Source organism: Zea mays, chromosome 1 (assembly GCF_902167145.1).
Source record: "Zea mays cultivar B73 chromosome 1, Zm-B73-REFERENCE-NAM-5.0, whole genome shotgun sequence".
NCBI lineage: Eukaryota > Viridiplantae > Streptophyta > Magnoliopsida > Poales > Poaceae > Zea > Zea mays.
Genome location: NC_050096.1, coordinates 232,869,119 through 232,885,576, shown reverse-complemented (window position 1 = coordinate 232,885,576; position 16,458 = coordinate 232,869,119). Strand labels below are relative to the sequence as shown.

The window sequence follows — 16,458 nt, the reverse complement described above, 5'->3', positions numbered from 1 at the left end:
CAAGGGGCAAGGATACCAGAATTTTCTAAGTTTTCTGGTGAGAATGGGAGGAGCACACACGAACACATAGGCCAGTTCCTAGCACACCTAGGTGAATTGGCCGATGGAGAAGCATTTCGTGTTCGGTTATTTTCTCTATCCCTTACTGGTACCGCTTTTGCATGGTACGCCGCCCTGCCTCCTAATTCCATTAATTCCTGGAATGAGTTAGAAAGTAAATTTCATGAACATTTCTTTGCCGGGGAATATGAATTAGGACTAGCTGACTTAGCTTCAGTTCGACAAGGACGCGAAGAATCGGTTAATGATTATATCCGGAGGTTCCGGGACACTAGAAACCGATGCTTTCGGATCCATGTCGCAGACAAAGAGCTAGCAGGGTTAGCTTTTAATGGGTTGCTATCCTACTTATGTAATACTCAAAAATGTAATAAAGAGGATATAGATAATCTCAATGGTTTGTGGCCTCTCCTATTCATTACATGTGATCAACACTAGTTAAAAGTGGATAATTAGAACGAAGAACACATAAATGACCTGTGCATCATGCCGGATCTTATTTCGTGTGCATTTTTGTGATGATATAAAATATAGTAAACAAGAAAAATAATAAGATAATAGACATCAGAAGTAGAATTAAACCCTAACTTTTGAAAATAGGGTTTGGAAAATAAGAAAAAGAGAAATGATATAAAAATATAAAAACATAGATATCCTTAAACTTATTACTGTTAACTATACAAATACAGTGTAAATGATGAGCCATCAAGTTTGAATTCAAACTTGAATTCAATTGGATTTGAAAATGGAGAAAAAAAGGGAAAAGAAAAGAATAAAACAAAACTAACCTTACCTGGGCCGGACTGCACCATTTCGGCCCACATACCAAAACCTCCCTCGCGCGCGCGCCAGCCCAACCTGCACAACAGCGCCGACAGGTGGGTCCCCTTCGTCAGTCACGCACGCTTGTTCTCGCGCGCACGCCGCTGGCGCTTACACCTGGGGCCCACCGGTCATTCCCTGCCCGCGTGCGCTTCACCCGTGTCACTGCCGCATGGACCCATTTGTCATCACCGTCGCCCGCTGTTGTAACAGACTGCGCGGAGTGCGCGGCGATTCTCCTGGGCTCAAGCCGACGACCTCCTCCACCTCGCCTTGGCCGATATAAAGGAGCCCTGTGCGCGACCGTCTCTTTCCTCTACCCGCTCGCCCCACCGTTGACACCCAGCTACGCCCCTAGCACCGCCGGACACGCTTTCGCGCCGCCGTGTCCCGCTTACACCACCACGCGCCGGAACGCTGCTCAAGAACCAGTATGCGGGTCTGGCGGGGCTCGCTTAACCGCCGGGGATCCATACATCCTCTCGGGGTGGGGAATTTTGCTCTAGAGTCGCCGGAATTTCTCGACGGGGCGCTTGTTGTACCGCAAATTCAACCTCGCCGTGGACTGCGCGTCGTCACCGTTCCAAACGCCGGTATGTGGACTCGACCGAGATACCCTCTTGATCCGCATCGTGTAGCGCTCGCAGTAGAAGGGAATAGGGCTCTCTGGGCGAAGAACGCGTGGTCTCCGGTGGGCGCTCCGCCGTGAGGATTGTGCGCCGCCGTGCGCGGGCAGTGGAGTTGGGGAAGATGGTGGCCGAGATTATGCAAACCGTTGGATGCGAAATGTGCGGCCCTGATTAGAAATAGAATACCGGTTCGGGAAGCATTGATCCTGGGCGTTGATGTTGAATCGGGCGACCCGTATCGATCGGACGGTACCTGTTCATTTCCAGTTCACGGATCTGCGGATCTAATCAGGCGCGTAGAAACTGGATCTGACGGTCAGCATTCCCCGATACCCGTTCGCCGTGTCCGTTTTGTAGATATGCCCCTCGGGTTTAAGATTTTGAACCCGCAGTCCACCTGGTGGGTCGTTTGAGTCTGGGTTATTATTGCCCCGGAGCCCCTGAGTTTTCTGGAAATCGAGGCCCAGTCCAGAGCCTGATGTAAATTGAATAAATTAAATAGAAAATAGATTTTAATATGAAAATAAATGCTAGGAATTGTATAATCCATAGAAAATTCATATTAGCTCCAAATTGAGTCATTCCAATTCCTAAAATTTTGTAATATTATTCTCTATCATTTAGTATCCCTGTTTTGACATGAAAACATTTAGAAAATTAATTTCTCATCTAATCCTATTTTAATCACATTAAATCTTAAGAAATTCATAACTTGAATTCTATAACTCCAAATTCAGTGATTCCAATTCCTATGATCTCATTTTAATGTGTAGATTTTTACTGTATATTTTATTTACATGTTTGGTGTGATGTTGATTTTGGCTATACTATGTATGTATTGTGTTGATGCGAATAGACGAGCAAGCCACTGTGGAAACTGAGGTTCAACAAGTAGAAGTAGCTGAGCAGGAGCTCATTGAAGGCAAGTTGTGCCCTTGATCACTTACTTTCCCAGCCATGTTCTTATTAATTTTAATGATCTGCATAGGATAATTTTGATGGGAGCCTTTATGTTACCCCAGTTTTGATTACCTCTATACCTTGTTCACCCCTGAAATATTTTTGGGTAGTACTTGCTATTGCTTTATGTGGATTGGGTATGGAGATACACTATTCATGATTATTCTGTTATTATCTTGTTACTATTACTGTTCATGTTAAGATCATTAAATTAATGGGAACATGGAGCGACCACCCGGGAAAACAGTGCTACCACAAGGGTATAATGGGACGCCCTTGGCTGACTAATTAGGAAAGCTAGTGGAAGACTACCTTACCCGAAAGGGGCAAGGGCAGTAGGGGAGAGGTCAGTGCGGGGAGGTCCCTGGTTGATTTTGCTGCGATGGCTGTCAGCCAGGAACCCTGTACTGGATCTTCCTATAAACTGTAGCGGGTTTTCGGAAGCTAGTGGAACTTTGTAAAGGCCTCGTAGTGGATCCCTAGCCATTCACCTCGGTAGTGTCTAAGGGCCTTGCAAACCCAGGCGACATGGGATACACGACTTGTGGGTAAAGATGCGCAACCTCTGCAGAGTGTAAAACTAGTATACTAGCCGTGCTCACGGTCAAGAGCGGCTCGGACCCTCACATGATTAATTATGGAACTTAAATTCAATTTGACATTTGCATCGCATTTGGGATTATTTTACTATTATTGTTCTTTATTATTATTAAGGTTTGGTATTTACTTACACTTAGTAATTGCTAATAAAATTTTGACCAACTTATAAAAGCAATGCTCAGCCTCAGCCTTTATTCCATTGATCAGCCTTACACTTCATGAACTCTCCCACCTTTGGTGAGTTCATGCCACATTATTCCCCACGACTTGTTGAGCTATGATCGTATGTGAGCTCACTCTTGCTGTCTCACACCCCCCCCCACAGGAGAAGAACAGGTTGTTGAAGAGGAGCTGCCTAACACCGAGGAGTTCGATCTGATCTAGGTGGCGTTTCTCAGTCGACATTGGCGCCATCGATCCTTAATTCGTTTTATATTTATCTTTATTTTGTAATAAGACTTCCGCTATGTAATAAGTACTCTGATGTTTCATGACATTTATCTCTATACACTCTGTTATTATATATGTTGTCTTCTTGGCGCATGTATGAGATGCACCCGGCTTTGTTCTTTAAAACCGGGTGTTACAGAAGTGGTATCAGAGGCAAGTTTCGATCCTGCGACCTGTGGAGCAGCTGCAACAGCAAATGCAACAACAGCAACAGCAGCAACAAGTGCCATTGCCTCCACCACCACCACCGGTTCCACCTCGTGATAAGCACCGGGAGTTTATGAGTCATAAGCCACCTACATTCGCTAGCTCACCGGATCCACTGGACGCAGATGATTGGCTGAAGTCAATTGAGAAGATGCTGAATATTGCACAATGCACTGATAGGGAGAAGGTCTTATATGCTTCTGGACGTCTGACTGGTCCTGCTGCTGACTGGTGGGATTCTTATACTGCTGCCCATGAGGCTGCGGATACTATTACCTGGGCAGAGTTCAGTACGCAGTTCAGGAACTACCATATTCCAGCTGGGATGATAAAGATCAAGAAGAAGGAATTTCTGTCACTGAAGCAAGGAAGTATGTCAGTCAGCGAGTACAGAGATAAATTTATTCAGCTGTCGAGATATGCTCCAGAGGAAGGCTATCTCACAGGGACAGGGTAGCAGCAGTGTTCGTCCTCGCTACAGTTCACCACAGGGTACACCGACTCGACCCGGAGGACCACGCCCAGTTCAGCAATCACCACTGAGGACTCCACCTCCTCGACAGGCTACCCCCACGGGCACCCCGACAAAGTTTGCAGGACAGAGTCCGGGCACTCAATGTTTCAAGTGTGGGAAGATTGGTCATTATGCAAATGTCTGCCCACAGAGGATTGCTACTACTCCAGCTCAGAACAAGCAACAGACCCCTGGCAAGGGATATTCTATAGCCAGGGTGAATCAAGTCAGCGTTGATGACACTCCTGATGGCGGGGACCTCGTAATTGGTATGTTTTATGTTAATGCAATTCCTGCAACAATATTATTTGATTCTGGTGCTACACATTCATTCATGTCTGCTCGATATGCCAACACAAATGAAATACCACTGCTAAATATGAGAAAACCCCTGATAGTAATTACACCTAAAGGGCCTGTTGAGGCGAATCAAATGACACGTAGATTGACATTAACCATTATGGGTAGAGAATTTGGAGCTACTGCTATAATATTGGAGTCAAGCAGTATAGATTTGATACTTGGTATGTCATGGTTAAGGAAGGCAAAGGCCGTTATAGCATGTGGTAGAGGTACCATAGAACTCACTACCACTAAAGGAGAAAGGTTTCAAGTTAATATTGCAGTAACCTCCTCATCCATGCGTGCAATGTTCTTTATGCCTGAGGAGTTTGTTGGTGACAACATCCGGGTGGTTAGAGATTTTCCGGATGTCTTTCCAGAGGAGTTACCAGGGATGCCACCTGATAGAGAAGTTGAGTTTGTTATTGATCTCTTACCTGGAACCGCCCCTATTTCTAAACGGCCATATAGAATGTCCGTAGAGGAGTTGAAGGAACTGAAGAAGCAGTTAACGGAGTTACAAGAGGCTGGTTACATTCGTCCAAGTTCCTCACCTTGGGGAGCACCGGTGTTATTCGTGCAGAAGAAGGATGGATCGCAACGGATGTGTGTGGATTATAGATCTCTTAATGATGTTACGGTGAAGAACAAGTATCCGTTGCCCCGTATTGAGGATTTATTTGATCAGATGAGAGGAGCCAGGGTATTCTCGAAGATTGATCTCCGATCGGGATACCATCAGATGAAGATTAGACCGTCGGATATTCCCAAGACGGCTTTCTCGACTCGATATGGATTATATGAGTTTACTGTTATGTCATTCGGATTGACCAATGCACCGGCTTATTTCATGAATTTGATGAACAAAGTGTTTATGGAGTATTTGGACAGATTCGTCGTGGTGTTCATCGACGACATTCTTATCTATTCTAAGAATGAGAGTGACCATGAAGAACATCTAAGGTTGGTGCTACAGAAGTTACGAGATAATGAGCTCTACGCTAAGTTTAGCAAGTGTGAGTTTTGGATTGACAAGGTGCCATTCCTTGGTCATATTATTTCTAATGGAGGAATAGCAGTGGATCCTGCTAAAGTGAAGGAGATTATGGAATGGAGAGTGCCCACTACAGTTACGGAGATTCGGAGTTTCTTGGGACTCGCAGGATATTATCGGAGATTTATTGAGGGATTCTCTAAGATTGCCAAGCCTATGACCTCACTTTTGGAGAAAGGAAGAGAATTTAAGTGGGATGAGAAATGTCAAGAGAGCTTTGATCAATTGAAGGAAAGATTGATGTCACCTCCAGTATTGATTATGCCAGATCTGCAGAAGGGGTTTGACATTTATTGTGATGCATGTGGCCAAGGACTTGGATGTGTGCTTATGCAAGAGGGACATGTGATTGCCTATGCATCTCGTCAGTTGAGGAAGCATGAACTGAACTACCCCACCCATGACTTGGAATTGGCTGCCGTTGTCCATGCACTGAAGATTTGGAGACACTACATTATGGGAACTAAGTGCCAAGTATACACAGATCATAAGAGTTTGAAGTATATATTCACTCAGAAGGATCTCAACCTCAGGCAACGCCGTTGGTTGGAGCTCATTAAGGATTATGACTTGGAGATTCACTATCACCCAGGCAAGGCGAATTTGGTTGCAGATGCCTTGAGTCGGAAGGAGCATGTTCACTCCGCTTTCGTGGTCCAGCTACCTGATGAATTAGCAAAAGATTTTGAGAGACTCAACCTGGGGATTGTTACACATACGGAAGGAGTCACCATTGAATTGGAACCTACCTTGGAACAAGAAATTCGGAAGGGTCAGATTGGTGATGCTAAGATTCAGGAGATTAAGGATCTTATTACTGAAGGAAGAGGCCCAGAGTTCACGGAGGATGAGCAAGGCACGATATGGTTCAAGAATCGGATCTGTGTTCCCGATATTGATAGTCTTCGGGAAACCATATTGAAGGAAGCACATGATTCAGTTTATTCCATCCACCCTGGGAGCACTAAGATGTATCAAGATTTGAAGCAAAAGTATTGGTGGTATGGGCTGAAAAGAGATGTTGCTGCTCATGTGGCTAAGTGTGATGTATGTCAAAGAGTCAAGGCTGAACACCAGAGGCCAGCCGGACTATTGCACCCACTGAAGATACCTGAGTGGAAGTGGGAAGAGATTGGCATGGACTTCATTGTTGGATTACCCCGCACGTCTGCTGGATATGATTCTATATGGGTGATTGTGGACAGGCTAACCAAGGTAGCCCACTTTATTCCAGTGAAGACCACTTATTCAGGAGCTAAGTTGGCAGAGTTGTATATGGCACGGATTGTATGCCTGCATGGTGTGCCAAAGAAGATTGTGTCAGATCGAGGATCACAGTTTACCTCTCGATATTGGAAGCAGTTGCACGAGTCATTGGATACGAGATTGAATTTTAGTTCGGCTTACCATCCCCAGACTGATGGGCAAACTGAGAGGACTAACCAAGTACTGGAAGATATGTTAAGAGCTTGTGCTCTTAAGCATGGTGGAAGTTGGGATAAGAGTTTACCTTATGCGGAGTTCTCATATAATAATAGTTATCAGGCCAGTCTGAAGATGTCACCTTTTGAAGCTTTATATGGGAGGAAGTGCAGGACTCCTTTGTATTGGGATCAGACTGGAGAAAGACAATTCTTTGGGCCTGAATTGATTCAAGAAGCAGAAGAACAAGTCCGTATAATTCGAGAGAATTTGAGGGTAGCTCAGACCAGACAAAAGAGCTACACAGATAATAGAAGGAGACCACCGGAGTTTGAGGAAGGTGATCATGTGTACCTCAAGATGTCACCACTTCGTGGAATGAGGAGATTTAAAGTCTAGGGCCCATTGTCCCCTCGCGTTATTGGACCATTCAGAGTTTTTAGGCGAGTTGGAGAGGTTGCATATCAATTGGAGTTACCGGATCATCTCGCGGATGTTCATGATGTATTTCATGTATCTCAGCTGAAGAAATGTCTCAGGGTACCTGAGGAGCAATTACCGATGGAAGACCTTAATGTTCAAGATGACCTGACTTATGCTGAATACCCCGTCAAGATTTTGGATACTTTGACTCGAGTTACAAGAAATAAGGTTATAAAGATGTGCAAAGTGCAATGGAGCCACCACAGTGAAGATGAAGCAACTTGGGAAAGAGAAGAAGAGCTTCGTATAGATTTTCCCCACCTTTTCCCTAGATCTTCCTAAATCTCGAGGACGAGATTATTTTTAAGGGGGGTAGGATTTGTAATACTCAAAAATGTAATAAAGAGGATATAGATAATCTCAATGGTTTGTGGCCTCTCCTATTCATTACATGTGATCAACACTAGTTAAAAGTGGATAATTAGAACGAAGAACACATAAATGACCTGTGCATCATGCCGGATCTTATTTCGTGTGCATTTTTGTGATGATATAAAATATAGTAAACAAGAAAAATAATAAGATAATAGACATCAGAAGTAGAATTAAACCCTAACTTTTGAAAATAGGGTTTGGAAAATAAGAAAAAGAGAAATGATATAAAAATATAAAAACATAGATATCCTTAAACTTATTACTGTTAACTATACAAATACAGTGTAAATGATGAGCCATCAAGTTTGAATTCAAACTTGAATTCAATTGGATTTGAAAATGGAGAAAAAAAGGGAAAAGAAAAGAATAAAACAAAACTAACCTTACCTGGGCCGGACTGCACCATTTCGGCCCACATACCAAAACCTCCCTCGCGCGCGCGCCAGCCCAACCTGCACAACAGCGCCGACAGGTGGGTCCCCTTCGTCAGTCACGCACGCTTGTTCTCGCGCGCACGCCGCTGGCGCTTACACCTGGGGCCCACCGGTCATTCCCTGCCCGCGTGCGCTTCACCCGTGTCACTGCCGCATGGACCCATTTGTCATCACCGTCGCCCGCTGTTGTAACAGACTGCGCGGAGTGCGCGGCGATTCTCCTGGGCTCAAGCCGACGACCTCCTCCACCTCGCCTTGGCCGATATAAAGGAGCCCTGTGCGCGACCGTCTCTTTCCTCTACCCGCTCGCCCCACCGTTGACACCCAGCTACGCCCCTAGCACCGCCGGACACGCTTTCGCGCCGCCGTGTCCCGCTTACACCACCACGCGCCGGAACGCTGCTCAAGAACCAGTATGCGGGTCTGGCGGGGCTCGCTTAACCGCCGGGGATCCATACATCCTCTCGGGGTGGGGAATTTTGCTCTAGAGTCGCCGGAATTTCTCGACGGGGCGCTTGTTGTACCGCAAATTCAACCTCGCCGTGGACTGCGCGTCGTCACCGTTCCAAACGCCGGTATGTGGACTCGACCGAGATACCCTCTTGATCCGCATCGTGTAGCGCTCGCAGTAGAAGGGAATAGGGCTCTCTGGGCGAAGAACGCGTGGTCTCCGGTGGGCGCTCCGCCGTGAGGATTGTGCGCCGCCGTGCGCGGGCAGTGGAGTTGGGGAAGATGGTGGCCGAGATTATGCAAACCGTTGGATGCGAAATGTGCGGCCCTGATTAGAAATAGAATACCGGTTCGGGAAGCATTGATCCTGGGCGTTGATGTTGAATCGGGCGACCCGTATCGATCGGACGGTACCTGTTCATTTCCAGTTCACGGATCTGCGGATCTAATCAGGCGCGTAGAAACTGGATCTGACGGTCAGCATTCCCCGATACCCGTTCGCCGTGTCCGTTTTGTAGATATGCCCCTCGGGTTTAAGATTTTGAACCCGCAGTCCACCTGGTGGGTCGTTTGAGTCTGGGTTATTATTGCCCCGGGGCCCCTGAGTTTTCTGGAAATCGAGGCCCAGTCCAGAGCCTGATGTAAATTGAATAAATTAAATAGAAAATAGATTTTAATATGAAAATAAATGCTAGGAATTGTATAATCCATAGAAAATTCATATTAGCTCCAAATTGAGTCATTCCAATTCCTAAAATTTTGTAATATTATTCTCTATCATTTAGTATCCCTGTTTTGACATGAAAACATTTAGAAAATTAATTTCTCATCTAATCCTATTTTAATCACATTAAATCTTAAGAAATTCATAACTTGAATTCTATAACTCCAAATTCAGTGATTCCAATTCCTATGATCTCATTTTAATGTGTAGATTTTTACTGTATATTTTATTTACATGTTTGGTGTGATGTTGATTTTGGCTATACTATGTATGTATTGTGTTGATGCGAATAGACGAGCAAGCCACTGTGGAAACTGAGGTTCAACAAGTAGAAGTAGCTGAGCAGGAGCTCATTGAAGGCAAGTTGTGCCCTTGATCACTTACTTTCCCAGCCATGTTCTTATTAATTTTAATGATCTGCATAGGATAATTTTGATGGGAGCCTTTATGTTACCCCAGTTTTGATTACCTCTATACCTTGTTCACCCCTGAAATATTTTTGGGTAGTACTTGCTATTGCTTTATGTGGATTGGGTATGGAGATACACTATTCATGATTATTCTGTTATTATCTTGTTACTATTACTGTTCATGTTAAGATCATTAAATTAATGGGAACATGGAGCGACCACCCGGGAAAACAGTGCTACCACAAGGGTATAATGGGACGCCCTTGGCTGACTAATTAGGAAAGCTAGTGGAAGACTACCTTACCCGAAAGGGGCAAGGGCAGTAGGGGAGAGGTCAGTGCGGGGAGGTCCCTGGTTGATTTTGCTGCGATGGCTGTCAGCCAGGAACCCTGTACTGGATCTTCCTATAAACTGTAGCGGGTTTTCGGAAGCTAGTGGAACTTTGTAAAGGCCTCGTAGTGGATCCCTAGCCATTCACCTCGGTAGTGTCTAAGGGCCTTGCAAACCCAGGCGACATGGGATACACGACTTGTGGGTAAAGATGCGCAACCTCTGCAGAGTGTAAAACTAGTATACTAGCCGTGCTCACGGTCAAGAGCGGCTCGGACCCTCACATGATTAATTATGGAACTTAAATTCAATTTGACATTTGCATCGCATTTGGGATTATTTTACTATTATTGTTCTTTATTATTATTAAGGTTTGGTATTTACTTACACTTAGTAATTGCTAATAAAATTTTGACCAACTTATAAAAGCAATGCTCAGCCTCAGCCTTTATTCCATTGATCAGCCTTACACTTCATGAACTCTCCCACCTTTGGTGAGTTCATGCCACATTATTCCCCACGACTTGTTGAGCTATGATCGTATGTGAGCTCACTCTTGCTGTCTCACACCCCCCCCCACAGGAGAAGAACAGGTTGTTGAAGAGGAGCTGCCTAACACCGAGGAGTTCGATCTGATCTAGGTGGCGTTTCTCAGTCGACATTGGCGCCATCGATCCTTAATTCGTTTTATATTTATCTTTATTTTGTAATAAGACTTCCGCTATGTAATAAGTACTCTGATGTTTCATGACATTTATCTCTATACACTCTGTTATTATATATGTTGTCTTCTTGGCGCATGTATGAGATGCACCCGGCTTTGTTCTTTAAAACCGGGTGTTACAACTTAAGAGACAAATTAGATGGGACCCAGTTCTTTTCGATAGCCCAGCTACATCAGCGGGCTTTAGCCTGTGAAAGCCGATTTAAAGAGACATCAAAATCGGCCGCCCGTACTATACATCTAATAGAGCGTGATAGTTCAGATGATGAATCCGCAGATGTATATACCGCTGAGTTTATTTGGCCAACAAAGGCCAAATCTTCAGCATGTTCTTCCTTACAGCCGGTTCAAAAGAATCGGCAAGAAGAGATTAAATTTACCTTTAATGTTGCCAAATGCGATAAGATATTTGATGAGCTACTTAAAAATGGCAACATTAAATTAACTCATACTATCCCTCCTATAGATGAATTAAAGAGACGTGCTTATTGTAAGTGGCATAATTCTTTTTCTCATGCCACCAATGACTGTAATGTTTTTCGTCGACAGGTACAATCGGCCATAAATGAGGGCCGATTGGCTTTCAGGAAATGCAAGTGGACACACAACCATTTCCTGTTAATACAATAGATATCGCATGCAAAAAGATCTTAGTTCGGCCTGAAATGGCCGATAAAGGCAAAAGCAAAGACATCATCATTGGTAGTTCTCGCACGTCGAATATATCACAAAAGAAGATTGTTCGAAAGGCTCCGGATGATAAGGCTAAAAAGTCCGGAGGCACCGGGGGGCAGGCACAATTAATGAGTCAAGCACGACAGCCTGTCCTGAGCATCACGGACGATCTGGCACCTACGTGCGGACGGTCCGGTGTTCAGATAGACGGTTCGGCTAACTCTGCCGGACAGTCCGCCTATGCCCAAAGGTGTCAGCCTCCACACAAAACCTTAAAAGGGAAGGAGACACAACGGCGAAGCACAAATGGTCGGCTGATCAAAGCTGACTCTACTGTTGATCAGTTGCTCTCCAAGAATACTAGCGAGAAGACCGTTCTACGTGATCGGTCAACGAAGAAACCTCGGTCACCTACTAAAACGAAACGGGTAAACAAAACGGCCCGAAAGGCGACACAACAAGCATCGCCTATTCATCCTATGAGACCAGGGTACTTTCCACCCGTTTACTCATCGTCAGTATATTATCCTGTTCAAACATGGAATGGTACGATGATGAATCCATGGTACATGTATAGTCCCTTTGTCTATCCATACTGGGGGGCACCTCCATTCTATTCCTTTTGATTCAGTGATCAAACGGTCATGGCCGAGAAAGATAAAATCTGAAACGGCCGTTATACATTGATGCTTTATTAAATGATCTCAATATTGAAAAGCCGGTGACTTACATCAGGTTTAGTTCATATGCTTTTGGTTCGTCAACCTTCACCAAAAGGCAGGGGGGCATATGTTGGACACCAAATGTGTCTCGCGGACGGTCCGGCCCTGGGGCCGGACGGTCCGCGGTCCGGACTGTCCGCGGTGGTGGCGCGGACGGTCCGCGCGTGCGCAGAATCAGTTAGGGTTCCTAGTTTCTCGCGGGATTGGTTACCTAAAACCACGGGATTAACTCGGAAATCAGTTGGAAGCGGATCCAGACCTCCCCCTTTATATAGATGAAGGGCTACGGCCGATTGAACCCCCATCAATCGAACAAATCAAGTCTATTTCTCGTTTTACCTTACGCATTAGGAATAGTTCTAGTCTAGTCCTAGTTTAGCCTCTCAATCTCCAAATTCTTCGCCTCTCTTCGACTCTACGTCGATTAGAGGAGTCTAGGTCGGCCTGCCGAGCCTAGACAACACCTAGGATCTCTCCTCCCCGACGGGGTCCCTCCCGGGAGCGAGATCCAGGCGCCGCCGGCGACCTTCGCCACCCCCTGCGCACGCGCGGACCGTCCGGCCTGTAGGCGCGGACCGTCCGGCCGTCAGGCAGGGAACCTTTGCCCCTGCTCCAGGTCGCGGACCGTCCGGTCCCTGGTCGCGGACCGTCCGCGCCTGTGCAGAGAGCACCGCCGCCGGTTCTTGTTGAGTGTTTGGCACCCGAAAAAGGTGTCAACAGATAGGATGTCTTATTGATGTTGAAAAGATCCGTTCTTTGTGTGTGTGTGGCTATGCTAGGGTTTACTTTGTTGTAGTACCCAATACGCGGCAAAACTGAAGAACATTTACACAATGTCTTCAGAGTTTTTTAGCCTAAACGAAAACATGATCATCTCGAAACATTTGTTATTGTTAAGTTTGGACACTGAGTGGCGTAGCAGGATGGTAGCGGCCGTTCGTTAGGAACAGCCGAACAGGGAATCAGCGGCGTGTTCCACGCATTGCTCGGAGCGCGCGACAGACGTGCAGCCAGCGCCGGGGCGTCCAGCTAACTCGCAAACATTTTTATAACCCGAGCACGCGTCAGACATGGGAAACGGCGGTGGGACTGGCGATAAGACGAAGACGAAGGCGACAGGAGGGCTCACCGGTCGCGAATCCTCCTCCTCCAGCCACGCCTCGAAACGGCGTCGGGGCCTGCGCGGCGAGTCCATGGCTGATCGCTTCATTCCCAATGACTTTCCTGACTTCGTCGCCGAGGCTGAGGCCTCCGACGGCGAGGGGCACCGCCCCGCAGGGCATCGGGGCCTGCTCTCGCTTCCGTACACCAGGCTCTCCGACCACTTCGTCCGCGCCGCGCGCCGCCTCAAGGACAAGGTGCGCCTCGCCACGGCGCCACCCGCCCCCTCGTTTCCCCTGTCGCCCGCCCACCTGCCAGGTGCTCGACTGATTGCTCTCGGCTACGAGCTACCCTCCTGCAGGTGGTTGAGGAGACGTGGGTGAAAGCCGGACGGAAGGTGACGGACTACACGCTCTACACGGGCTCTCTCGGGACAGCGCTGCTGCTGTTCAAGTCCTTCCAGGTCACTGGAGACCGCGGGGACCTCGCCCTCGCCGCTGATATCGTCCGCGCGTGCGATGATGCATCGCGGGGCCTGCCGTAAGATTACCGAGCAAGCCCCTCTTTCTTGTTCAAGCTTGGTGCTGGTTGCTTTGGTTGGATCTTCCTGTTACTTAGTTCATAATTATATGGAGGTGTGTGGCCTGGTTGTGTAAGGCGCAGGTTCTTGACATTCATATGCGGGAGGGCGGGTGTCTGCGCTCTTGGGGCGGTGATTGCCAAGCATTGCGATGATCAGCTGAGGGTCACTCAGTATCTGAGCTCCTTTGATGAGGTGAGGCTTCTGACAAGGATAGTTCCTGGGTTTAGGATTCAATTTGTTAACTTTGTTTGTGGAATCCACTGTTGCCACGTGACTGTAGAACAACAGATGTACATCCTAATGTTGTATACTCAGCTGTCCTTTGTGACGTTGTAGATAACAATCACCGAGAAAGTTCCAAATGAGTTGCTGTATGGAAGGGCAGGCTATCTGTGGGCTTGTTTGTTCTTGAATAAGCATCTCAGCGAGAAGACGATCCCTCTCGATCACATTGTATGTTAATGCTGTAGTTCTGTTATGAAAATTCTTGCACACATTTCGTTTTTAATTATACTCATGTGAAGAGGTCTTGCACACTGGAAATCTTATTGTATCAAACCCCTTCAACTGTAGAATTCTGTGGCGAAGGACATTATTAATGAGGGAAGAGGTTTTGCAAGCAAGGGGAGTAGCCCTCTGATGTACGAATGGCATGGGAAGAAATACTGGGGGGCTGCGCATGGTCTTGCTGGAATCATGCACGTGCTAATGCACACCGAACTGAAACCAGATGAGCAGGATGATGTAAAGAACACCCTGCGGTATATGATCAAGAACAAGTTTCCTAGTGGCAATTATCCCTCAAGTGAAGGCAATGAATCAGATCACTTGGTGCACTGGTGTCATGGTGCCCCAGGTGTTGCTCTTACCCTTGCTAAAGCATATGAGGTGATTTCTGCATCCGTTCACACTTGCTCTATTGAATCTTTTACTTGTGTCTGCATGTTTATTTGGCAGGCGTTCTTGAGATCTGGCAAGATGTTTAACTAATGAGTGAAACTGCCAATAACTAGTTGGTCTATTAATCTTTACTCTTGGTTTGGTGACCCAGGGATCACCACGAGGGGATCCATGGGGAGGAATCCTCTTGCTATTCACTGGCCACCAAATCAGCCCTTAAAATTTGGATGTGGTCACCATGAGTAACAATATCTGTATTTCAGGTCTTCCATGATGATTATTTCGAGCAATCAGCTGCAGAGGCTGCTGAGGTTGTCTGGAACCGAGGGCTTCTGAAGAGAGTCGGAATATGCCACGGTGTAAGCGGGAATGCCTATGCGTTTCTCTCACTCTACAGGCTAACCGGTAATGTTGAGTACCTCTACCGGGCAAAGGCTTTTGCCTGCTTTCTTCTGGAGAAAGCTGATCAGTTGATAGCCGAGGGGGCCATGCATGGTGGTGATCGCCCGTTTTCACTGTTTGAAGGGAAAGCTGGGATGTCATACCTCCTCTTGGACATGGTTGATCCATCTGAATCAAGGTTCCCTGCGTATGAACTTTGAGATATACTATTACCCTGCGACTTGTGAGGCTGTTCGATGATCCATCAGTCACGAAAACTCTGTTTGTATTTTCTCGTCTAGTATGTGATGTGTGCTTAGACCTCGGTGGTCTGTTGTGTTTGTAGATTTGGCGTTCGTGATGTTGCAAACTTGAATCTTCTGTGAAGTATGTGTGACCATCACATTCTGCTAAATAGATTATAATCTCAAACAAACACCCCCTAAGGCTGGTTCCAACGTCGATATGGACTGCTAGTGTGGGCGAGCCGGCGGTCATATCGACCGCCTCAGCTCTAACACCCGTCGATTTGGTCAGCCGGTTGGTTCGGTTGGTACCGACATTGTTGGAACTAGACCCATCAGTATTGGTATCAATTGGATGACATCAGTTTCAATATTGGTCGGTAAGTCAGTATGTCGACTAGTTGGTGGTTCGGTCGATATTGGCATCATTTGTAAAGCGCAGATCGTCTTCCGTCTGTGGGTGTACCGGACTGTTTGGTGTCATATCGGAATTGTTTGCAACGACCATGGATCGATTGATTGGCCACTTTTCTTTTTTTGGTCATTTTTCTTTTTGGGTGGGCATCGGATTGTCCGGTGATCCATCGGACTGTCCGGTGACCCATCGTACTGTCCGATGACTCTCTAACGTTGCTTTGCTGACGTGGCTGGCGCCGATCAGTCGTGATCGTTGGTGCGAGCAAAGAGCTATTGGTCGCATGGCGCACCATATATGTCTAATGCACACCAGACTATCTGGTGATTTTTAGCTAGCAGGCCTCGGTGTTTTCCTTAGAGCATGTCTGGTGAGGCCCAGTCTGGCTCTACTTTGGCACTTTTGAGTCAAACTCCTTCACTTCCTTTTTGACTATCTTTGTGATA

At 46.5% G+C, this 16,458-nt stretch overlaps 1 protein-coding gene across 2 annotated transcripts; it reads left to right on the top strand.

Moving 5' to 3' along the window:
- The first annotated feature begins 13,369 nt into the window (after positions 1-13,369).
- LOC100282928 (uncharacterized) lies at positions 13,370-15,790 on the top strand. 2 transcript variants are annotated; one of them, XM_008678752.3, is made up of 6 exons: positions 13,370-13,745; positions 13,850-14,028; positions 14,146-14,263; positions 14,408-14,524; positions 14,645-14,959; positions 15,235-15,790. In XM_008678752.3, the coding sequence occupies exons 1-6, from the start codon at positions 13,458-13,460 to the stop codon at positions 15,571-15,573; spliced, it is 1,356 nt and encodes a 451-aa protein (XP_008676974.1). In that variant the 5' UTR covers positions 13,370-13,457; the 3' UTR covers positions 15,574-15,790. The 2 variants fall into 2 exon arrangements, with proteins under 2 accessions (XP_008676974.1, NP_001354025.1); NM_001367096.1 differs by having other exon boundaries at positions 13,388-13,745; positions 14,152-14,263; positions 15,235-15,788.
- The last annotated feature ends 668 nt before the right edge of the window (positions 15,791-16,458 follow it).

Bases quoted from the DNA above. Each gene is read 5' to 3' on its own strand.
- LOC100282928 (XM_008678752.3), top strand. From the start codon at position 13,458: ATGGGAAACGGCGGTGGGACTGGCGATAAGACGAAGACGAAGGCGACA. The intron at 14,525-14,644 runs GTATGTTAATGC...CTTCAACTGTAG, and splicing joins CGATCCCTCTCGATCACATT to AATTCTGTGGCGAAGGACAT. The intron at 14,960-15,234 runs GTGATTTCTGCA...TCTGTATTTCAG, and splicing joins CCCTTGCTAAAGCATATGAG to GTCTTCCATGATGATTATTT.